The sequence below is a fragment of the Peromyscus californicus genome, unplaced genomic scaffold, assembly GCF_007827085.1.
Source record: "Peromyscus californicus insignis strain IS unplaced genomic scaffold, ASM782708v3 Scaffold_6__1_contigs__length_162567912, whole genome shotgun sequence".
In the NCBI taxonomy this organism is placed as follows: Eukaryota; Metazoa; Chordata; class Mammalia; order Rodentia; family Cricetidae; genus Peromyscus; species Peromyscus californicus.
The window spans coordinates 157,754,774-157,782,271 of record NW_026294584.1 but is presented as its reverse complement, the minus strand read 5'-3'; the positions used below and the strand labels follow the sequence as shown (position 1 = coordinate 157,782,271).

The following is a 27,498-nucleotide window of genomic DNA, read 5'->3' as shown; positions in this document are numbered from 1 at the left end:
AAGGAAGGAACATGGCCATATCAGGTCAAGACTGCACAAAGGTTTCTCTGGGAAATAAACAGAGCAATTCAAAGGGGGGGGGGACTGGAGCAACCAGTTAGGATGCTGTGACAGTGTCACACAGAGGTGAGAGCCTATTAAAGGCAGTGGCCACACAGACAGAGGACATGGACATGGAGGAAGCTGGAAGAATGTGGTCATAGGAAGTCATGGGATGAAGAGGAAAGGGATGTCGTGCCAGTTTAGGCAGTGATACAGTTCTATTCTCAGCTGGTCAGAATGATGAGCTCAGAGGTACCACTAGGGACTTGTGGGTAGTTGTTCCTACAGGATCTGCTCTGGCTTAGTGGTCGCCTGCAGTCCCAGCTCAGGAAGTGAGGACAGGAGACCTCCCGGGCAAGGCAAGGCTAGCCAGATCAGCTAAGACAGCAAGCTCTGCGTTCAGCAGGAGCTCCTGCCTCGATGGATGAGGTGCAGCGTGATCAAGGAAGACAGCCAACATCAACCCCAGGTCTCCACATGCAAATGCATGTACCTTCCACGTGTGAACATGCAAATTCATACACATGTCCACCATATACATATATGTATAAGAAGAAATTAGTTTTTAGATTTCCATGACTTTTTTGAATTTAGCATTATAGATAAGAAATTGTGGAGAAATAGAGAGACAGCTCTATTTTTATCAAGTGACTGATATGTGAACAGTGTGAATTATTGAAGTCAGTTGAGAAATATTGATGCTGTTTCTAATTCACCACAGGGAAGTCATGACCTTCATGTGACACTCTGAAAAATGCAGAAGTGTAAGTGATTAACACAGGCCTTACAGCATGCTACAGTCTCAATACAGATCAGAAGCAAAAATGTCATTGCATGTGTATAGAATGCCACATTTCAGAATTGTTTTTGAACTCACAGTGCCTATTCATCTTCATGGTCACTTTACCCAGAAAGAAATGTGTGCTTCAACTTTTGACGTCCGTAGTTTAAGACTTACTTATTTTTATGCGTATGTGTGATTGCCTGCCCATATGACTGTGCACCATGTGTGTGCATGTGGTGTGTTTGGAGGCCAGAAGAGGGCATCAGACTCCCTGGAACTGGAGTTATTGGAGCTTGTGAGTTGTCATGTGTGTTCTGGAAACCAAACCCAGGTCCTCTGAAAGAACAGTAAGTGCTCTTAGCCAATGAGCCATCTCTCCAGCCCTTTGATTTCCTCTTGAGTGTTTGATGTCACAGTGGCTTCTGTTGAGAGTAGGAAATAGAGAAAACCATAATCACATTTTCCTGTAACACTTATGCCCTGGCACCTAAGCACATTTTAGGTTTCCTTTGTTTTGTGTAAAATGGATAATATTACTGCTCTGGTAATGATCAGAACCAATAGGTCAAGCCATTTTTCTTAGGTTGCAGAATACACAAGTTCTGGGGGCTGGAGATATGGCTCAGTGATCAAGAGCACTGACCTGCTCCTCCAGAGGTCCTGGGTTCAATTCCCTGACCTACCTGGCAGCTCGCTACTGTCTGTAACTCTAGTTCAGGTGATCCAGTGCCCCTTTCTGGCCTCTCTGTGTACTATATGCATGTAGTACACAGACATGCATGCAAGCAAAACACCCATACACACAAAATAAAAATAAATCATTTTTAAAAAGCCACAAGTTCCAGTCATAGCTTATCTAGTCATTATTGGGCTTTATTTCATTTTGGGGCTCTCACGAGGCCTGAGCTACCTTGGAACTTGCTCTACAGACTAGACTGACCTTGAACTTGTGATTCTCCTGCCTCTGTGTTCTGAATGCTGAGATTACAGGCAGGTGCCATATTACTGAGTTCTTCCTATGTGCCAAAGACATTTCTATCCAAGCTCACCTTATATTTCTTGTTTTCTAGTTCTCTTGCAGACATTAAAATAGCTGATGTCAACATCAAGGGTTTGTTCGTGAAGCTCGCCAACTCTTCCGTGGACAAAGAAGTGGAAATCGGAAACCACATCCTCCAACAGAACGTGGATGGACATGCGGTTTCCTTGTACCGGTTCCCCGCCAACATCACCATGCAGGCCGGTTCCACAGTGACGGTGAGTACGATCTGGAATCATCATAAACTTGGAGTAACAGGAACTAGGAATACCATCAGCTAGGAATACTGCGCACTGGAAACACCATGAGCTGGAAACAATACCAGGAGAGGAGAACACAATGATGTGTGAATAGTATGAGTTGGAGACAATGATGAGATACAATGTCCTGGAAATGCTTTGAGCTGGAAATAATACCGTCCGGGAGTACCATGAGCCGAGAATATCAGGAGCCGGAAATGCCCTAAGCTAGAAATACCGTGACCTGAGAATACAGTTAGTGAGAATCCCTTGGGCTGGGAATATCTAGATGTGGAAAGACCATGTGTTGAAGATATAGTGAATTGAGAATGTAGGAATGCCAGGAGCTGAGAACAAGTTGAGTTGGGAATACCATGATCTGGGTAAACTGTGAGCTGGGAATACAATGGGTTAAGGACACAGTGAGTCAGGAATTCCATGAGCTAAAACCACAATTCATTGGGAGTACTATGTGCTGGGAATGCCAAGATTTGACCAGGACTTGGGAATACAGTGAGTTGGGAATACTGTGAGCCGGTAAAACCAAGAGCTGAGAATCGCATTATCTAAAACAGAGCCAGTTAGGAATATCATGAGCTGGGGATAGGATTAGTTAGGAATACTGTGGGCTGGGAATATAATGATGTGAGAATATGGCAAGCTGAGAATTCCAGGAGCTGAGGATGCTGTGATCTGGTAAATATAGTAATTTTGAAATATCATGATCTGGGACCACCAGAAGCTGAGAACATTGTGAACTGAGAATGCCAGAAGCTAAGACTGTGATGATATGGGAATACTGTGAGTTTGGAATGGCATGAGCTGAAAATATGATGAGTTAGGAAAACCATGATCTGGGAATACAGAGAGCTGGGAATACTATGAGCTGGGAACACCTTAAGCTAGGCCAGGAGCTGGGAGTATCATGAGCTGAGACTACCAGGAGCAAGAATATGGTGAATTGGGAATACCATGATCTTGGAATACTGTGAGCTGAAAATACAGTGAGTTTTGGGGATGCCATAATCTGTGAATACTGTGATCTGGGAATACCATGAACTGAGAATATATCAGTATGTTGGGAATACTATCAGTCAGGAATATCAGGGACTAGAAAAAACAATGAGTCAAGACTACCTTGAGCTGAACTTCATGAGCAGGGAATACATGGGATAATAATTTGGTGAGTTGGGGATACCAGGAGCTGGGGACACAGAGAGCTGGTAATGTCAGAGCTGGGTTCCTGTAGGGAAAGCTCCCTCTACAGCCAGCCTGTGGCTTGCTTGGCACAAGCGGCCTCTTAGGTACTTGTCTTTGTACTAAATGTGATTTTTGTGATTTATGGTGGTATGAACAAATACCCATATTTTGCTCTCCACAGCATTCTTCAATTTAGTATCCAGTCTTATTCTGGCTTGTCCACTAAAGTGAAAGTCCTAAGTTTCTAAACTAAGAAAACACTTTCTTAAAAGATAAGCAAAGAGATTGCTGGCTCAGAAAGTAGGAGCTAAGTCAGTCAGTTCTGCACTTGGTCTGTGTTTCTCTGAGCCTGGGGTGTCCAGTCCTTGGCAGTAGGTTGTAAGAGTGTATTAGGTTTGTTTTGCATGACATAAGAGATAAGACCCTGTCATCTATAAAGTTCCCATTTGAGAACAATAAAATCAAAAACAAAAACAAAGAAAAAACCCTCAAAGATTTATCACTAAGTTTACAGTTGGGCTGCATTCGTAGCAATCCTGGGTCACTCACAGCCCACAGGCCATGGACTGGACAATTGTTTAAATCGTATTCAGCCACTGTGTTACATGGAATTTAAAACAACTTAGAAGCACAGATGCCTTTACAGTTCCAGGCCCTTAGGAGGCTGTGGTACAAGGATCATGTGTACCCAGGAGCTCCAGCCCAGGCAAATGCAAGGACACCTTCCCCATTAATGACTCTGAGAACCCTATCTGTGCAGAAAGATTAATAAAATAGCACTGTGATGTCTGTGGATCTAAGTGGAACCCCAGTGGCATTTGTCAGCAACAAACTGCTTTCTCCAAGGTGTGGGCAGCAGCGTCGGAAGCAAAGCCCCAGCCACCAACAGACTTTGTTTGGGAGGAACAGAACAGGTTCCGATCCAGTCCAGACTGCACGACCATCCTGTGCAAACCCAATGGTGAGGTGAGTGTCAGGGTCAAAGGTTGTTACTGAGCAACCAGCCCATGTGTTCCTCTTCTGCTCTGTTGTTCTCACATTCCGCAAAGCATAACTAGAGTCACCACCACCCCAAATGACACAGCACCTCAGGCAGACCAACAGCTGTCCTTCCCCGGTGTGCTCACAGCTGGCCAGCAGGAGTTGTGGTGTCTGTCCCGTGTTTCTAAAGGCTGCTGCAGATTCAGAGTCGGGGGTGGATTTTGTTTTGGATGCTAGCCAGAAGTGTGGGATAAGGAAGGCACCTGATACAGCCTTCTCTGGTCAGCTGTTCATCCAAATTATTTCTTGAGATTCTAGCCTGTTCTCTAGGCTGAACTATACACAAGGAATATAGCACAAAGACTTGATGTCTGCACTCAGGAGTTGCACAAGCTAATGGAGGGGCTTATGCTCTTAATTTGAAATGTATCTTTTATACAGAATAAAACTAAATGTGGTGATATATTGTGTACCCCAATAAAATTTGCCTGAAGATCAGAGAATAGAACAAGCCATTAGATTAAGCATAGAGGCCAGGCAGTGGTGGCACACACCTTTAATCCCAGCACTAGGAAAGTTGAGACAGGAAATGATATGGCTGGGCAGAGGTATATAAGGTATATAAGGCATGAGGAGACAGGAACTAAAGGCTTTTCGGCAGAAGCGTCCCTTTCAGCTGGAGGCTTTTTCGGCTGGAGCTTTTCGGCTGAGGACTCAGAGGATTTCAGTCAGAGGATTCATGGAGTTGGTGAGGTGAGACGTGACTGTGACTTGTTCCTGTGTCTCTCTGATCTTTCAGCGTTCACCCCAATATCTAGCTCAGTTTTTTATTAGTAATACCATTTAGCATTTTGAGCAACAACTAAATGTGTTAAAATCTGTAATTCTTTCCCAATGCTTGACAGCTTCATGTCTTCTTTGGTATAATATGAGCATAATTATACACCCAAGGTCACATCAGTAGGACGGAACCATAGCCCTCTTTATGCCAACCAAACACTGTTTTTCAAAATGTTCTTCAGACTTTCCTTAAATTCTTGTCTTTTATTCTTTTCCCTAGACAAATTTACTATGCCACAGAACCACTAACCCCCACACTGTGTTGACCAGAATATGCGTTTCCTTCTTACTTCATTACACAACTGTACTGGGTAACTCTGCCTGTAGAACAGGCTGGAGTGAGTTTTTAAAGATTTTATTTCACTTGTGTGTATGTGTGTGTGTTGTATGGGAATGTGTGCTGTGTGTATGATGTGTGTATGTGTGTGTGCTGTGATGTGTGTGTGTGTGTGTATGAGTATGTGTTGTGTGGTATGTGTATGTGAGTGTATGCTGTGTGTATGTGAGTGTATGGTGTGTATATGTGAATGTGTGCTGTATGGTGTGTGTGTGTGTGTGTGTGTGTATGTGAGTGTGTGCTGTATATGTGAAAGTGTGTTGTGTTCTATGTGTATGCTGTGTGTATGAGTGTGTGCTATGTGGGTATGTGTGTGCCATGTGTGGTGTGTGTATATTAGTGTGTGCTGTGTGGTGTGTGTGTATATGTGAATGTGTTGTGTGGTGTGTGTGTATGTGAGTGTGTGGTGTGTATTATGTGTGTGGTGTGTATGTGAGTGTGTGGTACATGTGTATGTGAGTGTGTGGTACATGTATGTGTGAGTATGTGCTCTGTGTGGTGAGTGTGTGTGTGCTATGTGGTGTGTGTATATGAGTATGTGCTGTGGTGTGTGTGTGTGTGTGTGTGTGTGTGTGTGTGTGTGTGTATTAGTGTGTGACATGTGTGTATATGTGAGTGTGTGCTGTGTGGTGTGTGTGTGTGTATGAGTGTATGCTGTGTGGTGTATGAATGTATGAGTGTGTACTGTTTAGTGTGTGTGTGCCCACAGAGTAAAGAAGAGTGTGTTGTATTCTCTAGAGTTGAAGTTACAGGTGGTTGTGAACCACTTTGTGTGGGGGCCGGGAACCGAACCCGGGTCCTCTGGAAGAGCAGCTGTCTTTCCTACTCAGTCATCTCTCCAGCCCTTTGATGAGCTTAGTATTGGGAACTCACTTGATAAATTTTTACTCGGCTTTCCATGTCTTATGGATTTAAATTGAATTTTATAATACTTCTAATAATTTTCATGGACTGTAAAAATAAGGGTATGGAATCCAAGTGACTTACTCGGTCTCCTGAGATATCATCAGCAAAACCCAAATTAAGACTGATGGTTGGCCAATCAAACACACCGAAGAAGCAAGCTGGTGTAGCTATCCTAATATCTAACAAAATAGAATTCAAACCAAAATTAATCTAAAGAGATGGAGGACATTTCATATTCATCAAAAGAAAAATCCACTAAGATGATGTCTCAGTTCTGAACATCTATGCCCCAAATACAAGGACACCCACACTTGTAAAAGAAACATTACTAAGGCTAAGATTACATATCAAACCCTACACATTAATTGTGGGAGACTTCAACATCCCATTCACACCAGTGGACAGGTCATTCAGTCAGAAACTAAACAGAGAAATAACAGAACTAACAGTTGTTACGTCTCAAATGGACCTAACAGATATCTATAGAACATTTCACCCAAACACAAAACAATATACCTTCTTCTCAGCACCCTATGGAACCTTCTCCAAAACTGACTACAGACTCAGTCACAAAGCAAGTCTTAACAGATACAAAAAAAATTGGAATAATCCCCTGTATCTTATCAGATCACCATGGGATAAAGTTAGAATTCAACAACAACAAAAACTACAGAAAGCCTACAAACTCGTGGAAACTGAGCAACTCTCAACGGAATTACCACTGGGTCAAAACAAAAGAGAATAAAGACTTCCTAGAATTCAGTGAAAGTGAATGCGCAACATACACAAACATAGGGGACACTGTGAAATTGATGCTAAGAGGAAAGTTCATAGCACTAAATGCCTACATAAAGAAGTTGGAGAAATCTCATACTAGCAACTTAACACCACACCGGAAAGCTCTAGAACTGAGGGCTAAAATCAATAAAATAGAAACAAAGAGAACAATACAAAGAATCAATGAAACAAAGAGTTAGTTCTTTGAGAAAATCAACAAGATAGACAAACCTTTATCTAAACTAACTAAAGGACAGAGAGAGAGAGAGAGAGAGAGAGAGAGAGAGAGAGAGAGAGAGAGAGAGAGAATCCAAATTAACAAAATCAGAAACAGAGAACATAACAACAGACACTGAGGAAATTCAATCACTAGGTCATAGGTCAAAAACCTGTACTCCACAAAATTGGAAAATCTAAAAGAAACGGAAAAATTTCTTGATAGATACCACATACCCAAATTAAACCAAGATCAGAGAAACAATTTACATAGACCTATATAACCTCTAAGGAAATAGAAGCAGTCATTAAAGTCTCCCAAACAAGAAAAGCCCAGGGCCAGATGGCTTCAGCACAGAATTCTACCAGACTTTCAAAGAAGAGATAATACCAGTACTCCTCAAATTATTCTACAATATAAAAACATAAGGAACATTGCCAAATTCTTTCTGTGAGGCCACAGTCACCTTGATAGCCAAACCACACAAAGACTCAACAAAGAAAAAGAATTACAGACCAATTTCCCTCATGAATATTGATGTAAAAATACTCAATAAAATACTGCCAAATTGAATCCAAGAACACATCAAAAAAGACCATCCACCATGATCAAGTGGGCTTCATTCCAGAGATACAGGGATGGTTCAACATATGAAAATCTGTCAATGTAATACAACATATACACAAACTGAAAGAAAAAAAAAACCATGATCATCTCATTAGGTGCTGAAAAGCCTTTGACAAAATCCAACACCTTTTCATGATAAAAGTCTTAGAGAGATTAGGGTTACAAAGAACATACCCTAAACAAAATAAAAGTAATATACAGCAAGCCAACAGCTAACATAAAATTAAATGGAGAGAAACTCAAAGCAATTCCATTAAAATCAGGAACAAGACAAGGCTATCCACTCTCCATAATATAATACTCAAAGTTCTAGCTAGAGCAATAAGACAACAAAAGGAGATCAAGGGGATACAAATTGAAAAAGAAGAAGTCAAAGTATTGCTGTTTGCAGATGACATGATATTATACATAAGAGACCCCAAAAATTCTACCTGGGAACTCCTACAGCTGATAAATACCTTTAGTGAAGTGGTGGAAGGTAGCTGGAAAGTTTTTCTGTGTTCCCACCTGGTGGTCCTGTGGTCTCACAACTGTTCAGACCCAAGTAAACACAAAACAGAGACTTATATTACTTATAAACTGTGTGGTCATGGCAGGCTTCTTGCTATCTAGTTCTTATATCTTAAATTAACCCATTTCTGTAAATCTATACCTTGCCATGTGGCTCATGGCTTACTGGTATCTCTACATCTTACTTCTCATGGTGGCGGCAGCATCTGGCAGCTGGCAGCTGGCAGCATCTCCTGAATCAGCCTTCCACTTCCCAGATTTCTCCTCTTTCCTTATCCCGCCTATACTGTACTTCCTGTCTGGCTACTGGTCAATCAGCATTTTATTTATCAATCAGAGAAACACATTCACAGCACTTCCACTTTTCTTTTTTTCAAAAAGGAAGGTTTTAACTTTAACATAGTAAATTTACATATAACAGCAATTATCAAGCAAGAATTACAGTTACAATATCTAGTCTATTTATAATATCTAGTCTATTTGTATTTGGCAAAATTAAAGAAGATATCCTGTCTATCCTATATTTGTGAGTCTAAGGTTTTATATCTAACTTATCTTTTATCACAACTAAGGAAATTATAACTATCTAGTCTTCAACTACATCAAAGATCTCAGAAGGATATAATATTACCTGGGAAATGGAAGAAGGATGCAAGCAACTTTCAGGAGTCTTGCAAGAGTAGACAGAGACAGCTGGTAGCCTAGACAGTCACCCAAAGTTCCTCTGTAAAGTTGGGCCATCTGTCTTCAGCCCACAGGCCTAGAGTCTCTCAGTCACTTCTCTCTGTGTCCTGTAGAGTGTCTGGCAGTTTCCTCTGTGAAACAGGAACCTGAAGGACCATTTCACCAAGGAAAGTTCAGTGGTCACCTTTCTATGGGTCCTGCGTGTCCAGTTGATCAAGCAGTCCAGGCAAGAACAGTTTCTTGCCCAAATGGCTATTTTTGCCAAGAAGAAGATAAACTCCATATAGAGTGTCTTTGATGCCCATCCTCTTCTCTGAAGTAAATTGATGCTGCCAGGAGCAGATATGTCTCACTGTCCAGAAAGTCTAAATATTTTAAAACATTTTAAATGCCATATTCTGTAGGTCTTTGAAGTGTTTTAAGACTACCTATCTGTCTGAAATATATCTATATATACCTAGAAAACTGAACTAACATGTCTATATGTTTGATTATCATAGAAGACTAATTATTAATCTGTATTTCTTAATTATCCATTACATCTAAATGAGTTACATAAACATAATACCTCAAACGAGAGTAGAAATATATATATATATATATACAGTATAACAAAATTAACTTCAAATTTGTAACAATAAGCTAAAATCTATAGCAATGTAAAACATTTTTAAACAAGTTATTACTATTTATCCTATCATATCTATATCCCCTTTTTCTTGTTTAGAAAGAGATTGTATTTATAATCAACCTGTTTTAAATAAAAATATTGGTTTTTCTCTGTCCCACACCAGAGGGCTCTTCTGATATGGGACAGAAGACTCTCTCAACCATTTTTTTTTAGCAATATGCTTGGGTTTAGAGAAGGAGTGAGCCAATTCCATCTCCAAAGCCAGCTTGGTATATTTGGGAATTTGGGCATAGCTTCTCATACTACTTCCTACTGAAGGAGGGCACTGTATCTTATGGGGACACAAAGAAAATTTTAGGATTATGGAGTAGTCTGTGAGGCTATATTGTCTGAGCCAGTTGCCTTGAAACTGTTCTGGATGTTGGATCATCTGGGCCATGGAGTTATCAGAGAGCTTTCAGGGGATCTTGGCTGGTCAAACCTGATGTATCTTAATCTGGAACAAATCCATAGCCTCTTGCCTCCTGTAGAAACAAAAGCAGAGCCTCCTTTCCAAAGCAATATATCCTTATATCCAAATTTTGAAGTCAAGATACCTTTAAAATATACATCTTGGTTTAACTGAGCAGTCTTTACAATCAGATGTCTTTCTGCAGTTAAAAATATCAAAGACAACACAATCCAGATTCTTTGTGTGATATCCATCTTTATGTGGCTTATTTTTTATATTACTTTTACTTTCTCTTTAAAGATTTTATTTTTTAAAACTATTTTTATATAACTGTATATATTTCTTTTTGTCTCTCTTGCAAGTCTACATATACTTTTACACACATTGCAAACTATTCCATCTGAATCTGTCTTATTGTGAACTTCCTGCTTTAAACTGTAGCATTTCTAGGACTGAAAAGGCAGCTGTGACTGCTGGCTCCGCCCACCTCAGCTTTCCAACATGGCGGTGGTATGTTTACCGCCAGCTCTGGGTGTGAGAGCCCTGTGTACCATCAACTCTCAGAAGCAGTGGGTCTATGCTTATATCAAAGCAGTGTGTAGTCCAGAAACTTCTTTTTTTGTCTGTACTAGCAAAGGCTAAATCCACCACACAGTGTGATGTGGGACTTGCAAAGGCCTCATTCCCGCCATGCTGCAGGTCAAGCCCACATGCCACGAACCTGCCATAGAGTAACTCGAGCCCGCAGGCTGCAGCTAACTAAAGACAACTAGGAAACTGTTTTTAGCTCCATTTTAGAATCTTCTTTCTCAGGTTTTAGGTGGCAACTCTTGCTCCACATTTTGTCACCATTTGTAGCTAAGTTTTCTGTGTCCACCTGGCTCCTGCAGCCACTCAGACTCAAGTAAACACACAGAGACTTATAAACTGTATGGCCATGGCAGGCTTGTTGCTATCTAGTTCTTATATGTTAAATTAACCCATTTATATAAATCTATACCTTGCAATTTGGCTTATGGCCTACTGGTATCTTTGCATTTTACTTCTCATGGCGGCGGCTACAGCTGGCAGCGTCTCCTGACTCAGCCTTCCACTTCCCAGAATTCTCCTCTCTCCTTATCCTGCCTATACTATACTTCCTGCCTGGCTAATGGCCAGCCAGTGTTTTATTTATCAATCGATCAGAGAAACACATTCACAGCATACAGAAAGACATCCCCAGCAGTGGGATACAAGATTAACTAAAAAAAAATCAGTAGCCCTCTCATATACAAATGATAAAAGGGCTGAGAAAGAATTCAGGGAAACAACACCCTTTATAATAGCCACAAACAATATAAAATAACAATATAAAATATCTTGATGTAACTCTAACCAAGTAAGTGAAGGACCTGTATGACAAGAACTTCAAGTCTTTGAAGAGAGAAATTGGAGAAGATAACAGAAGATGAAAAGATCTCTCATGCTCATGATTGGAGGATTACCATAGTAAAAATGACCATCTTACCAAAAGCAGTCTACAGATTCAATGCAATCTCCATCAAAATTCCAACACAATTCTTTACAGACCTTGAAAGAATAATATTCAACTTCATACAGAAAAAAAACCCAAGATAGCTAAAATAATTCTGTACAATAAAAGAACTGCTGGAGGTATCATCATCCCTGATCTCAAGATCTACTACAGAGCTATAGTAATAAAAACTGCATGGTATTGGCATAAAAACAGACACATTGATCAATGGAATCGAATTGGAGACCCAGACATAAATCCATACATCTATGGACACTTGATTTTTGACAAAGAAGCCAAAAGTTTACAATGAAGAAAGAAAGTATCTTCAACAAATGGTGCTGGCACACCTGGATGCCAATGTGTAGAAGAATGCAAATAGGTCCATATCTATCACCATGCACAAAACTCAAGTCCAAGTGGATTAAGACCTCAACATAAAACCAGATACACTGAACTTGAGAAAAGAGAAAGTGGGAAATAGCCTTGAATGCATTAGCACAGGAGACAACTTCCTAAACAGAACACCAATAGCACAGACACTAAGATCAACAATTAATAAATGTGATCTCCTGAAACTGAGAAACTTCTGTAAGACAAAGGACACAGTCAATAGGACAAAGTGGCAGCATACAGAATGGTAAAAGATCTTCATCAACCCACATCTGACAGAGGGCTGATCTCCAAAATATATAAAGAATTCAAGAAACTAGGCATCAAAAACCTAATAATACAATTTTAAAATGGGGTATAGACCTAAACAGAGAATTCTCAACAGAAGAATCTCAAATGGCAGAGAAATACTTAAAGAAATGTTCAACATCCTTAGCGATCAGGGAAGTTGCTGTGGATATCACTCTGTATAAATAAAATACTGATTGGCCAGTAGCCAGGCAGGAAGTATAGGCGGGACAAGCGGAGAAGAGAATTCTGGGAATAGGAAGGCTGAGTCAGGAGACACTGCCAGCTGCCGCCATGACAAGCAACATGTAAAGATACTGGTAAGCAACAAGCCATGTGGCAACTTATAGATTAATAGAAATGGATTAATTTAAGATAGAAGAACAGTTAGCAAGAAGCCTGCCATGGCCATACAGTTTGTAAGCAATATAAGTCTCTGTGTGTTTACTCGGTTGGGTCTGAGCAGCTGCGGAACTGGTGGGTGAGAGAGATTTTTCCTGACTGTGGGCCAGGCAGGACTGGAGAAAACTTCAGCTACAGGAAGTGCAAATCAAAATGACTAAGAGATTCCATCTTATACCTGTCAGAATGTCTGAGATCAAAAACACAAATATCAGCTTATGCTGAAGAGAATGTGGAGCAAGGGGAACACTCCTCCATTGTTTTGGGAGTGCAAACTTGTACAACCATTTGGGAAATCAATAAGGCAGTTTCTCAGAAAATTGAGAATCAATCTACCTCAAGACCCAATGATACAGCTCCTGAGCATATACCCAAAGGATGCTCAATCATGCCACAAGGACACTTGTTCAACTGTGTTCATAGCAGCATTATTTGTAATAGCCAGAATCTGGAAACAACCTAGATGCTCCTCAACTGAAGAATAGATAAAGAAAATGTGGTACATTTACACAATGGAGTACTACTCAGCTGTTAAAAACAATGACATCAGGAAACTTGAAGGCAAATGGATGTATGGAACTAGAAAAAAATCCTGAGTGAGGTAACTCAGATCCAGAAAGGCAAACATGGTATGTACTCACTCACAAGTGAATATTAATTGTAAAGTAAAGGATAACCATGCTACAATCCACAGACCCAGAGAGCCTAGGTAACAAGGGGAGCCCAATGGAATGGAGAACACATGGATCTCCCCAGGAAGGGGAAATAGAGGAGATCTACTAGGTGGACCCCAGGGTGGGCATGGGAACTTGAGGAATCAGGTTGAGGGTGGGTGGAGGGGGAGAATGCTGAGAGAAATTACTGGAAAGGGGGGCTTTACAGAGTCCCTGATGCAAGGGAAACTTTCAGAGTCCACAAGGATGGCCCTGTGGGTGAGCTGACACTGGGCAGGTAAGCCTGGGTTCAATAAGAAAGCAAGCTGAGCAGTAGCCAAGGGGAGCGAGCCTATAAGCAGAGTTCTTCTGTGGCCTCTGCTTCAGTTCCTGCCCTGACTTCCCTTCATGATGGACTGTGATTGGAACATGTACACCAAATAAACCCTTTCCTTCCCAGGTCGCTTTGGTTATGGTGTTTATCACAGCAACAGAGCACAAACTGAAACAGCACCACCACAACCAAAGCAATGGGCAGGTGCAGAGTGGAGGGTTATCTTGGCTCACAGTTTCAGAGAATCGAGCCCAAAAGTTGCTTGTGCTCTTGCACTTGGGCAAAAATCATGGTAGCAGAAGCATGCAGAACTTACAGGAAGAGGCTTGAGGTAGCACAAGCCCCTGACCTGGCCTTGGTGAGCTCAGCTAGGTAGCACTTGGCAAAATTTTAACAGCCCCACCACGCCATCAAGTGAGGACCAATGTTCAAAGCACAAAACTAGGTGACATTTCAGATTCAAACCACACCATCTCCTATAGACTGCCTCCTCTTCAGAACTCATCTCAAACTTCCTGCCCCATCCCTTGGGTTACATCTGGTTAGAATAACCCAGCTGTGATAAAGCGTTAGCATTCTTCAGCTAGAAATCCACCGTAAGAAGAAGGTGAGGAGATTCTTTGTCCACATGAGACCCTAATAAAAACACACAGTTCTGAAAAAAAATCACTCCCATTCTTACTTCAATGAAACTAGTCCTTCCTTTACAATTGCAAGAAAGGTTTTCCTGGAAATCTTATTCCTGTCCACATGCTGAATGAAGCAGATGGGCCTGAGGTTCCACCAGACACCGAGTGAGGGTAAGCTGTAGCCATGAATCCTACACGACTCCAGTGTACCTGACGGACAACATCTTGCCCTGTTTTGAAAATCCCTAGACTCAACACAATCTCAGATTTGCAGGGAGCCAACCAAAGACGGCTGCCCACAAAACGGCAGGCAGTACTTTCTGGTACTTTCCTAGACCCTTGTTTTGCATTTAAGATCCAGAGAGGGAGCAGATCCATTCTTCATAGTGGGAGCTCAGGGAAGGGCTGTCTAAAGAAATCACAACAGAGTTTACACGCGATCTAGAAGTGTGTCTGTTGGTATATACCCAAAGAAGACGCATAGCATGAATTAGTCTAGAGATCTAATGCATGGCACATGGAATATAAGCACTTAAATGACATTGCATCTGGGACTTTCTAAAGTGAATTTCACTAGGTCTTGTCACAGATATGTTATATGTATATATATGTATATATGTATATATATCAATATATATACATATTCTGCAATTAACAACACAATAAAATTTATTTTAGAAATAAACTCTAAGGTGTGAAAGTTCACACCTTTAATCCCAGTACTCTGGAGGCTGCAGCAGGAGGATCACCATGACTTCTAGAATAGCCTGAGCAGCATAGCAAGTGCCAGACCACCCTAGACTACAGAGTGAGAGCCTATCACAAAGAAAAACATGAAACCAAAACCAAATAACAATGCAATAGGCCTATGGCAGTGAATACATACAACTCCAATAATATTTTATATTGAGAACCTCTTCATTTCTATTAGGCCATTGCCTGGTACACTCCGATCCACTGGAAGCAAGCATGGGAGAAGTTAGAGACTGATATTGAATTTGAGAGATGTTCAGTAGTGATTCCAACAATGAAAAGCCATGTGTTCGGGTGGACAGCAACATCTGCATCCTCCATAAATAAGGAAAAGCAAGAATCAATAAAGAAAGAGTCCTCACAATGTCAGATAGAGCACATCTACCCTTCTCTCGTGAGGTAAAGGATACTTCATTTTGCCTATTTATTGAGTCCTTCCCCCATGAGTAACTGAGCATGTGGGAAGGACTGGAGGCAGATGTGTGGTTCATCAATCAATTGGCCATGGCTCCCGTACAAAGTGTATGCACCATAGAGAGGGCAGACACCTATGTGTAGACTTTGGAGGGTGATATTTTTGGTAGATAATCATGAGGTCACTGGGGCCCTTATCTTTTCCTTGGCACTGTGTGCTATTTGAGGCAAGGCAACTGTTGAGGGATGGAAAGGTGACACTGTCTCCATGTGCTTAGCAAGCTCAAGTGGAAACAGAAACATGCCCAAGAATTTTATCCTCAAGCTAGCTGAGGACAGAGTTGCAGGATTTCATTCCTCTTCAAGCAAATGCTGTGATGCAATAAATGCTGGGCCTACAAGATCCAGAAAAGATATACTCTTTGTTTTTTAAAATATTGTTATGATTCATTTTTTAATTTCATGTGTATGGGTGTTTTGCCTGTATGGATGTATTTACCATGTGCATGCAGTACCCTCAGAGGCTAGAAGAGGGCATCTGGGAACTGGAGTTACAGCTGGAGTTACCATGTGGGTGCTGGAAATTGAAACCAGGTCCTCTGGAAGAGCAGCCAGTGCTGATAACTGATGAGCCATCTATCCAGTCCACACTGGGTTTTTTAAATAGGCATTCTTTGTAATTGCACCTCCAATACTAATGCAACTGCATAAAATGCCTTTAGATTTCAAGTTGGTCTTTGTCTTGTTACAGAGAAAAGGAAATCTGGCCATCCACTTTACCCAATCAGAGTCCTTGGTGCCGCAGTCCCTACGCCTCTCCACATCCCTACTGTTCTCTCATTGAATCACATGACTCAGACATTTCTGAAAGCTGGATGGGTACACAGCTGATGTCTCAGCCAGCCAAGCCCAAATCAGCCCCAGGTAAGTCAAAAGCATGCATATTCCAAGGAAGAGGAAGAGATGAAGGGGTGGGGAGAGAGGAGAGGGAGGAGGCAGAAAGTGTGTGTGTGTGTGTGTGTGTGTGTGTGTGTGTGTGTGTGTGTGTGTGTGTGCATGCTAAGTATTAAAAGTTCTTCAGACCCAGGTGCCAGACTGTGTTAGCTCTTTGTCTCTGATAATTACCTGAGAAAAACAGTTCACTGAATATATTTATTTTGGTTCATGTAGAGCTAGGAGGCCTGTGTGGTTTGCTGGCTTTTCGCCATGACAGAAGGTATGGTGGGGGAAAACTGTTCACCTCACAGCAACCACGAAACGAAAAGGAGCAGTGTCTAGAAGTGGCCAGTGTAAGATACAACCACAGAGGAGTTCTGCCCTCCATCCAGCCCCCACTTTTCACAGTTCTATCTTTCCAGTCTATTCAGATTTTGAATCCCTCCCAGTCCACTCCCTCAGAGTCTCACCTCTGAACACTGTTTGCATCAGGGACTAAGCCTTCAATACATGAAGCCATTGGGGGACCCTTCATCAAAATTATAACAAAGGCTTTTAGAGCAGGAATGTAGGTTATTCACTTGCCACTGCTGTGGTGAAGTGACTAACTTCCATAGTTCTTCATAAATCACTGCTATTGAAGCAATCGGTCTAAAGAACCACATGGCCAGCATGTGACTTGTTTGTTTGGGGGACGGTGTATATTTATTTTTGAGAAACTATCTCACCCTATATCCCCCAATTTCAGTATCCTAGGCTGTCTATGAACTCATGACAATTCTCCTGCTTCAGCCTCCTATTGTAATTCTTAAAGGTTGGTGAAAAATACATTTTGCATAGAAAAGTGATCCCTACATGTTATGCTGTGCCAAAAAAAATTACCCACCACTTCCAAACACAGCCCAACAGTGACCCCAAGTTGTTATTCTCCTTCAGTCAGGGATCCTGTACTAAACGGGATCTTAGACTGGATGGTTGCTGTTGTCTTGGTTGTTTTATTTTTTGGATTTTCTAGGTAGGGCACCCTGGATGTCCCAGAATCGCCTCCTGCCTCAGCCTTCTGAATGCTTGGAGTGCTGGCATGCACCACGATGCCCAGCTGAGTTGACATTTTTAACCTAGACTTTGATTAGATTTTCATGACCCCATGAGCCTTCTATATTTGCTGTAAAATTGTGTTTGTGTGACTTCTTCTGGGAGAGTACTTGGGGCTCATCAGATGCCCCCAGATTCTTGAGAAAAATTAAATTTAGAACACTGTACCAAGAAGGAACCAGATCCCAGCATTGAGACACGGTTTCACACAGTGGCTGTAATCTGGGCATGCCGTAGCTTATAGCCTCATTTGGCAGAAAGATGCATTTAAAAATAACATTGGGCAGAATCCCAGTGTGCAAAACACAGACAGCTCTGTCCACAGTGAGGGGAGGTGGCCATGCTCGCTGCTCGCAACCTTGATATTCATTCCTCCTTTGACCTTTAAGACCCCTCCATGGAACCACAGAATTTCCCATAAAACACTGGAAGCCACAGTGTTAGCGGAGTTGCTGGTGCCTTCTTGAGAAATAATAACCACCGTACTAGCACCTCTTAGAAATGGAGTGATGGGTTATAATAATTGATAACACTCAGTAGATATTATTAATTTAATAATAATCCATTTTCATAAAACTTCATACTAGTTGTATGTATGCATGTTTTTCCTCAGCTATGAGATAAGATATGAATCTGGATTGTCAATGTTTCCCTTAAGCAACAGATCCTCTGTCAGAGAGACAGATGGATGACTTTATAATTTTTACCTGAGAGTCTCAAGGAATATATCTTGTTATGGTTTTCTCCAATGAATTACTCTCAATAACCTAGTTTTCGAATAAATTTAGTTTCAACCTTAGCTAAAGCAGCTTTCTGTTGTGATTCAGAAAGTATTTCTCTGTGTGTGCACATCCTATAACAACAATTCAAAAAGAGATGCATACCTTGACACCTTTAGGGCCTCCACTCATTATTATACAACTATGCATGAAACTATGAATATGCACAGGTAAGTGTGCATCAGAATTACCGGGACTTTCTTCTGGTTTCTATGCAAAAGGCAATCACCAACAGACATGTTCTAAATAACTAGAAAAAGAAATTCCTGAGTCACAGGTTCATATCCTTGGAAAAATGTATGACAAATTCTTCGAGGGGAAGGTACCTCACATGCTCATCCTCGGTTAGTTTCTTTGGGTCTTTTCTGCTGTGGGCAGCTTGCTGCCGTGAGCACACAGTAACCAGCAAAGAGAAAGCAGACAAACAAGCCGACTGAGTGCCTTGAGTTTGCCCAGCGCTGCTCTTTATCCTGCTGTGACAGACACTTGCCGGGTTGCAAAACAGAGGCAGTTTAGCAGAGAGAACAGTGACTTTGCCTTTAGCTGTCTCCTAAATACAGTACAGGAGCTTAGAGACTGAAGAGTAAGATAACTTAAAGAAACAGCGACGTACCCCATGCCTGATTAATGCTAACCCCATTTTTGAAGATGTGAAATATCTGATAGAGTATAAACATCACCCCTGCGCTGACCGCTCACAGCTCACAGGTGCTAGCATTCTGTCATGATGACCTTACCACATCCGCAGTCGGAAAGTCTTTCTCCACCATTCTAGTCTTGAGCTGATGTTGGACCACACCACTCTGGTCCTTACTTTTGAACATTAACTGCACATATAAGGATCTGTAGACCAGTACATGATGGCTGCTTTGCTTTTAGCTTCCAGAAGGGGCATTGCACTGGGCATGTCTGCTCTTTGGGACATAATCATACAACATAAAGAATTAACTCTAGTGTTATATGGAGATCTGATCTCATTACTGTATCACTCCGTTTTGATATTATTCTCTATTCTCATATTGTCTTGTTCTACAGCAATGTAGATGAGCATTCTGTGTATACCACAGCAGCCATGCGCGTGTGTGTGGTGTGTGTGTGCGTGTGTGGTGTGTGCGTGTGTGTGTGTGCGTGTGTGTGTGTGTGTGTGTATCTACGCAGGCACAAAGGCTGCTCCGAGAGGGCTGGTCAAATGCTTTCGGTCCTGCACTGTCCCTGAGTGTGCCTGCTCAGCTCTGCAGCACCTAGAGCCCCCGCTTTCATTTCCCACAATGCTCTAGAGAGTTTGACTGTCTCCCAGAAGCACTGCAGGAGAGTCCCGTTTCCCTTATTCCCTGTAACTTTACGTGACAGAAGCTGACAGATGATGACTAGCTCATCACTATTTCAGGATTTTCCTCTGAAAAGTTCAGATGTGTGCACACCCTAAGTAAGAAAACAGACGGACAAGTTCCCCATTCCAGGATGATTTGTGTCTTATGGTACTCTGAGGGTTTCTAACCCTTTAATACAAATTCAAGTTCCTTGTCTCTCCAGTAAGTTGAGGCAGAAGCAACTAACCTTAGATGTTAACTAAGGATGCATGGTACAAGTTAGCCTAGACTAACAGACAATGTGTCGCAGCTGTGACATAATAAGGCACATACATCATGTGTTTCCCAATGAGGCGTTCTCTGGTGTGCAGGTTACCTGGAATAACTACCACAGGCATGTTGGGTTTATTTTTAAAATGTTTTAACCTCTAAAACTTAATCGTGTGACAGGAGAGACAGCAGTTAAGAGCACTAGCTGCTCTTGTGGAGGACCCGAGGTCGGATCCAGGACCCATGTGGCTGTTGACAACCGTCTGTGACTCCAGCCCAGGGTACTTGTCCTCTTCTGTCCTCCCAGGACACCAGGCATGCACGTGGTGCATACACACTGAAAACACTCAGATCTGTACAGTAAAATCATAATAATACTTAACCACTTATAACCTAAAAATGTTTAGAGAAAATTATAGCTAGTGATCTAAATTGATATCAGATGTGCACTTTATAAAATTCAATACCTATCCATGAGAGTAAAAATATTAAAAATTGGACTAAAAAAAGATTTCCTCATTCTGACAAATGATTTTCTAAAATCCTACAGCAAATTCCTCCAAGTCTAGAGCGAGGCGAGAATTCTCATTATTGTGACTCTTGTTCAGTACTGTGCTAGACGCCAAAGTGTAAGAAGTCAAGGAAAAAGAAAATCCTTGTATCCTATTACCCCATGACTCCATAATGCTCTTCTTAGTAACTATATAACAAACAAACATGTTTGTTACAACACATACCATAATGGTAGCTGGATCTTGATTTATAAGACCCTAGCACTGGAGGTGTCCAGTTCATCATCCATCAAGTAGAAGAATAAGCTTTGACATAAGGAATAACATGGAATGAACAATGGCAGTAGCATCGGTATACACTGTCAGCACCCTACCAAGCCAAAGGCCTCAGACAAAGAACATATATTGGGTGAGGCCATACCTAGAAAACTCAGAAACCTAACCATGGTGTCAAAAATTGGAGAAGTCATATGTGACTGAGAGAAGAGGCATGGGGACATCCCCAGAAACTGCATGTGGAATAAGGAGAGGTTCCCTTTCCTGGCCTGAGTAGTGTTTATGTGTACACGTTAGCCATCCTCAGGTTGTGCAGTCATGATTTGTGAACCTTTCTGTACTTAAATTCATCTTTTTAAATGTGACGATAAACACTGGGCAGATAGCTCAGTCAGTAAAGTGTGAGGACCTGAGTTCTGTACCCCAGAACCCACTTTTTAAAGCCTGGCCTACAGTGAGCGTGTTTTTACTTCCCCTCTGGAGAAGTGGGGACAGGAGGAGTCCTGGGGCTCACAGTTCAGCTGCCCAGTCAACCTGGCAAGCTCAGGGCTACCAGAGACCTGGCTTCAAAAAAGTAGACAATGTCTGAAGGAAGACAGCTGAGGCTGACCTGTGGCCTACACATGCACCATGTGAGTGCGCACACATACACACACACACACACACACACAAAGCATGCATACACACATGCACACACATAAGCATGTGTGCGCACACACACATGCACACACGCAGACACAAATGAGACAGATTTGAATATAGGACAGGAGTTTTAGGTATTAAGTGTTGTTCTCTTCCTGTGTGTTGGTTGCCTGTACTTACCTGGGCTGTTCTTAGGAAAATCACACTGAAATCTTTGTGTGCTAACCAGCAGTTCAGGGATGGAGCCACAGAAACGATGCAAAGGTGGGAAGCATTGAGTCTGGGTGGGGAGTGATGGTGTGGCTGGTGTGTTCAGGACTTTCCTTGTTGGTGTGACCAAGAGTGACTTCAAGGAGGGTTTGTTTGGCAGTGACTATGGAGGCAGGAGCAGCTTGGCAGTGATGGCAGAAGCATTAGCTGTTTCCTCACAGCTGAGAGGGTCAGAGCACAGAAAGGACAATGCTAGTCCCAGCTGGCTTCCTCTTTTTTTTTTGTTCTGTCTGAGACCCCAACGGTGGAATGGTGACGCCCACCTGTAGGGTAGGTCTTGTTCTCCAACTTGTCCTCTCAGGAACTGCCCTCACAGACAGCTAAAGTATGCCTCACTAATGCCTGGGTATTTACTAATTCACTCAGTTTGGTGATGAAGGTTTTCATCACAGCTAGAATATCTACTGATATTTTCTATGCTCTTGAGTGTTTTTAAGAATTTTTTACTTTTTTTTATTTGTGTGTCTGAGTAAGTGCATACAGTGTGTGTAGTATCTGTGGAGGCCAGGAGAGGATGTCTGATCCCCTGGAACTAGAGTCACGGGCAGTTGTGAGGCTCCTGATATGGTTGCTGAGAAACAAATTCAGGCCCTCTGCCAAGGCACCACGTGCTCCTAAGCACTGAGCCATCTCTCCCGGAAATGGTTTGCAATGAAAAAAAGAAGCAGAAGGAAGCCGCGAGGCATCCTGGGAGGAATGATGTGTGGGGCTGAAGTTTGCTGAGCACAGAGTCTCTGAATGAGGAGGAGGCCACTCACCAGCAGGTTTGTTTGCAGCATCCCACCCATGGTCCTCCAGCATAGTGGTTCTCAACCTGTGGGTCAAGAACTCTTGGGGGTCGCATGTCAGATATCCTGCATATCAGAGATTTACATTACAATTCATAACTAGCAAAATGACAGTTACAAAGTAGCAATGAAATAGTTCTATGGTTGGGGTCACCACAGCGTGAGGAGCTGTACTAAAGGGTCTCAGCATTAGGAAGATTGAGAATCGCTACCGGAAGTGCTGTCTTCTTCCAGTGTTGGCGTAAGTCTGTGGATGGCTTTCTCAGTGTCCTCTTGCACCTAGGCTTAACAGTGAGGAAGTCCTGACAAGGGCGACAGGTCGCCAGGGTTTGCTCCTGTTGTGGTTTGGACTGTCCCCCATAGCGAGCTTAGGTGGTGGAGCCTCCCTGGAGGAAGTGAGATCACTGGGTGGACCTTAAAGTCCACCTGACAAGCTGGCCTCTTCCTGTCTGCTCCCTGCTTCCTACCTGCTGATACTCGACCACAACCAGCCACCTCACGCTGCTGCCACAGCTAGCCCTTCTTCTTCAGTTGCCTCTTGTCAGGTACTGGGTACATCGACAGAGGTGGTTACTGGACAGTCTTCACATCGCATGCTGCCCAAGGCACTTGACCCATCAGCCGTGATCCATGTTGCAATCTGCAGTGAGAATTCATTTTGATTGTGCACTGTACGGCTGCTGCCATCTTCAGCATCACTGTTGTGGCAATAACAGTTTATCATCGTTTCTGCAGGTTGCAGAGCCACACATTGAAAGCCAACTGTTAGAAAATAAATGAATCCAGAACCTGATGCAACAATAAGATGTTGAAAGTCTCATCAGCATAAGGTCTATACCCCAAGATGTAGCTTAAGTTTTCCTGCCTGGCCCACAGTCAGGACAAATCTCTATCACCTGCCAGTCCCACAGCCCCTCAGACCCAACCAAGTAAACACAGAGACTTATATTGGTTGCAAACTGTATGGCCGTGGCAGGCTTCTTGCTAACTGTGCTTACAGCTTAAACTAATCCATTTCCATTCATCTATACCTTGCCACATGGCTCGTGGCTTACCGGCATCTTCACATGCTGTTTGTCATCGTGGCGGCTGGCAGTGTCTCTCTGACTCAGCCTTCCACTTCCCAGCTTTATTCTCCTCCTTGTCCCGCCTACACTTCCTGCCTAGCCAATGGCCAATCAGTGTTTTATTTATTGACTAATTAGCAACACATTTGACATACAGAACATCCCACAGCACCAAGATCACACCTAGGGGACTTTCCTTAAGCTGGACTCTCGTTACTTGTTACAGGTCATTAGATCTGGCATCTGTCTTGGGATCAAGGTATTTTCCCATAAGAAACTGCTTCCAGTGCAGGTTTGATATGGATTTCCTCATGTGTCCAGGCTAGCATCTGCTTGTTGTTGCTTGTTTTATATGGTCTAAATTTATTGTATTAAGAATTTGGAATGTCTGCATTCATATTTCCATGGCTGGCAGCATATTAGTCTTGTGTGTGTGTGTGTGTGTGTGTGTGTGTGTGTAGCTTAGTGAGTGAAGTGCCTGCTGTGTAAACACAAGGTCCTGAATCCAGACCTCTAGTGCCATGTGAACAGCCAAGCATGGTGGCACACGCCTATCACCCTAGTTCCCGGGTGGGTGGAGACGGACACCATAGGATAAAAATCTGTGAATCTCTATAAGGAAGTTTCAAACAACAGAAAAGCTGGTGTTTCCTGTGGAACAGAAAGGCTGATTCCTGTCAGAGGGGACAGGAAATGACTGGAGAAAAACACTGCAGAGTGCCGGGTGTCTGTTCACGCCCCTTATCAAACTAAGAATATGTAAACAAAGCTAGTGTATGCCACCCCTGTGTCTGAGAGTAACACCACTTCTGAGTTCCAGAATGTGGACTGTGGTTTTATAATAACATTTTTAAAATAAAAAAAACAGATGATGGGGGGCTGAGCCCACTGAGCCCCTCCTTACCGATGTTTCTTTAGTAGCCAAATAAGCATTCTGGTATTGTAATCCTAATAAAACAACCAGGCACATAATGACTGGGTCTTTTACCTCAAAACATTTCAACACAGCACACATGCTATAAACTACTCTTTAGTGAGGAGAGAGTGTAACCCCACGTGTGGAGAATTATGTCATTAATGGTCCATTTCCTTATACAATTAAAAATGTAATTTCAGGAATTCAGAGCACTCCTGTTAAATTAAGAAGGGGCTAAACATTTCAGTTTCAATTAGCCCAAGAAATTGCCATCACCTTCCAAGATGGAACACAGTGGCAGGGCTTCTAGTAAGTGTCCAAGGAGCTGCAGCCCTTTGTTTCTTGAGATAAGGATTTCCAGCGTCCAAAGCCCTCGTGCTCAGCCTATCCAGACTGCAAGGACATACATGAAAAAGGTCTATTTCATGCCCACAGAGTGTTCTGGAGGATGGACAGTGATGTCTTCCTTCTTTCTAGATCTACACTACTGCCTGTGGCAAGCCCCTTAGAGCCCCAGTTATAACCCAGCCCCAGAAATGTTCAGGAAGTATACACCGTCCTGTGCCAAATAGAATCCTGATTCACTGAGTTCAGGAAATTGTCAGTGGCTGAGAAAATCACTGCTGATGATATTTCTGCACCATGGTGGGCTTCCCTGCCTATCACATCCTCACAGCTGAGACCTGGGGTGGTTATTTGTAATCAAACCCTAGCAAAACCTGGTAATTCTGAATTGTCAGGTATGCCTGGGGAGCTTTCCCTGTTGTTCCCAGAGTAGTTCGCTGTTGTTCTAGAATGTTCCATCTGGTTGGTTGGTGTTGGTTTTTGAGAGTAAATCTTACTGTGTAACCCAGTCAGGCCTGGAATTACTATGTAGCCAGTGAGACATTAACTCTGGTCTCTGGGGGTCTCATCTCTGCCCCTGTGGTGAGATTGAAGCATGCATCACCACACCAGCATACACTTAGAACATTTGCTCTCTTATTTTTCACTTTGCAGGTATAATATGTGATCTCATCTCTGACACAGAAGTAATCTGTGCTGGGTGTCATTCAGTCCACCCTTCTTCAGTTTGATACACTGGTTCATATGTAAACACTGTGTTTATACAATATGACCTTCAGTTCCACTCAAATACCATCATCTCTCCTAGGTTCAAGGTTCACCCACAGACTTAACCAACATCAAATTTAACCAACCACAGAATAAAGTATTCAGAAATACAACGCTAACCTTATACATTATCATTATTCCTTAAAGAACAGTACAGTGCCACACAGGACTGTTTATGGTATGTTACAAGTACTGCAGACAGGTTAAGGTGTGGCTGTACAGAAGGTGTGGGTTATATGCAAAGTCTGCCATTTTATACAAGAGCCTTGAGCATCAGTGAGAGCAGAAACCAAGCCCCACAGGTGCCTGAGAGTGAAGAGCACACATCACCTCACCCTTGACTAAGATGGCAGATAGATGACAGGGTGTCCTCCTCCATCCACACATTTCCCTGCATCTCCACCCCCATCCCACCCCCCGTCACTGTCTCATTGAGCACATGTAAGTGTAGAAATCACTGGGGAAATACTATAAGCAGCGTGTTGTTCTATAATCTCTGCTTTAAAAACATTACTCAAGAGGCTGATCAGGGGGCTTACAGGTTCAAAGCCTGCCTGGGCTGCCTGGGGGCAACTTGGTGCCATCTCCAAAAACTTATAAATAAAAAGAGACTGGAGATGCAGCTCGGTGCAGAGCACATAAGTGCATTCAGTCTGCAGTGCTGGAAATACATTGTGCGTGCACACACGCACGCACGCACACACACACACACACACACACACACACACACACACACACACGCACACACACTTTCCACAGTTAGATTCTTCTCTCAGTTTTGACTATATTTTGAGGATGTCCCCTTTTAAATTACTCACTGATAGCTTGGACTTCATAATAATTGAAAACTACTTTTCTCAGGTAGTTACTAAGCTACTTGCTTCAAGTCTCCATAAGCACTGCCTTCAAACCACAGATTTCTTCAAATTAAAGAGAACCTCGATGCTGTTAGCACATGCTAAAATTGGCTTTTCTGTGAAAAGTCAACAGGTGGGCATCGACCTGAACTCCTGCCCTTTTTATTTTTAGAGACCAAGAAAAAGAAATCGAAGGCGGAAGAAAATAAAAAACATCTCAGCATGTGAAGTAAGTCACATTGCAAACTTGCTTTCTCTATAGAAAAATAATACCACAATAATTAGAATAAAGTTTTTGAGGGTCTCACTTTATGGCCAAAGCTGGCCTCAAACTTACGTTAATCCTCCTGCCTCAATCTCCTGACATAATAAGGTGTTTGGAATACCTCAGAAAATGGATTGTTCTTTTTCTTCTCTCTTTGTTTTTTTAAAAGACAGGATCTGGTGACATAGAACTCTAGCTGGCCATCTTCCAGAACTGCCCATCTTCCAGAACTTGCTGTGTACAACATGCTGGCCTCCAACTCACAAAGATCCACCTGCCTCTGCCTCCTGAGTGGTGAGATTAAAGTTGTGCACCCCAACACCTTGTGACATTCCTGTACTCTTTTACTCTCAGACATTTCTGTGGTTTCCCGATCTATCAGGTTTTGTACTCTTGTTAAATCAGGTACTTTCTAAGGGTGAGAAATAATTTACCCCAGATCTTCATTTGATCCTTGTTGCTAAGTAGCGATATGCCACTGAAATCTAGAGTTTACTCTAAATGTAAACCAGCATGATTCATTCTGTGTGAGCAAGGTGTCATTAGTTACATACCAGAAACTCCTCTGCCCTAGGGGCCTGCAGGGCTCTGTACCGGAACATTTTTAATGATATTGAAGAGTGGGAATGCCATCTTCTGTCGTCCAGCTCCTAAGGACTCAGCATTGTTTAGGCATTCACCTTTGGGGTTGATTCATCTTTGTTTCATTAGATAAACACCCGAGTTACGGAGTCCAGCAAAGGCATTGAGGTGGTGTC

General features: G+C 42.4%; 1 protein-coding gene across 1 annotated transcript in view; it reads left to right on the top strand.

The window, feature by feature from the left end:
• Nucleotides 1-26,756, top strand: part of Lmntd1 (lamin tail domain containing 1) — a 38,391-nt gene extending 11,635 nt beyond the window's left edge. Inside the window, exons 4-8 of the mRNA XM_052721941.1 lie at nt 1,897-2,083; nt 4,151-4,270; nt 15,409-15,629; nt 16,396-16,568; nt 26,648-26,756. Of these exons, the coding sequence (XP_052577901.1) occupies nt 1,897-2,083; nt 4,151-4,270; nt 15,409-15,629; nt 16,396-16,568; nt 26,648-26,703 (757 nt within the window). The 3' untranslated portion in view covers nt 26,704-26,756. The remainder of the gene's footprint in view (nt 1-1,896; nt 2,084-4,150; nt 4,271-15,408; nt 15,630-16,395; nt 16,569-26,647) is intronic.
• The last annotated feature ends 742 nt before the right edge of the window (nt 26,757-27,498 follow it).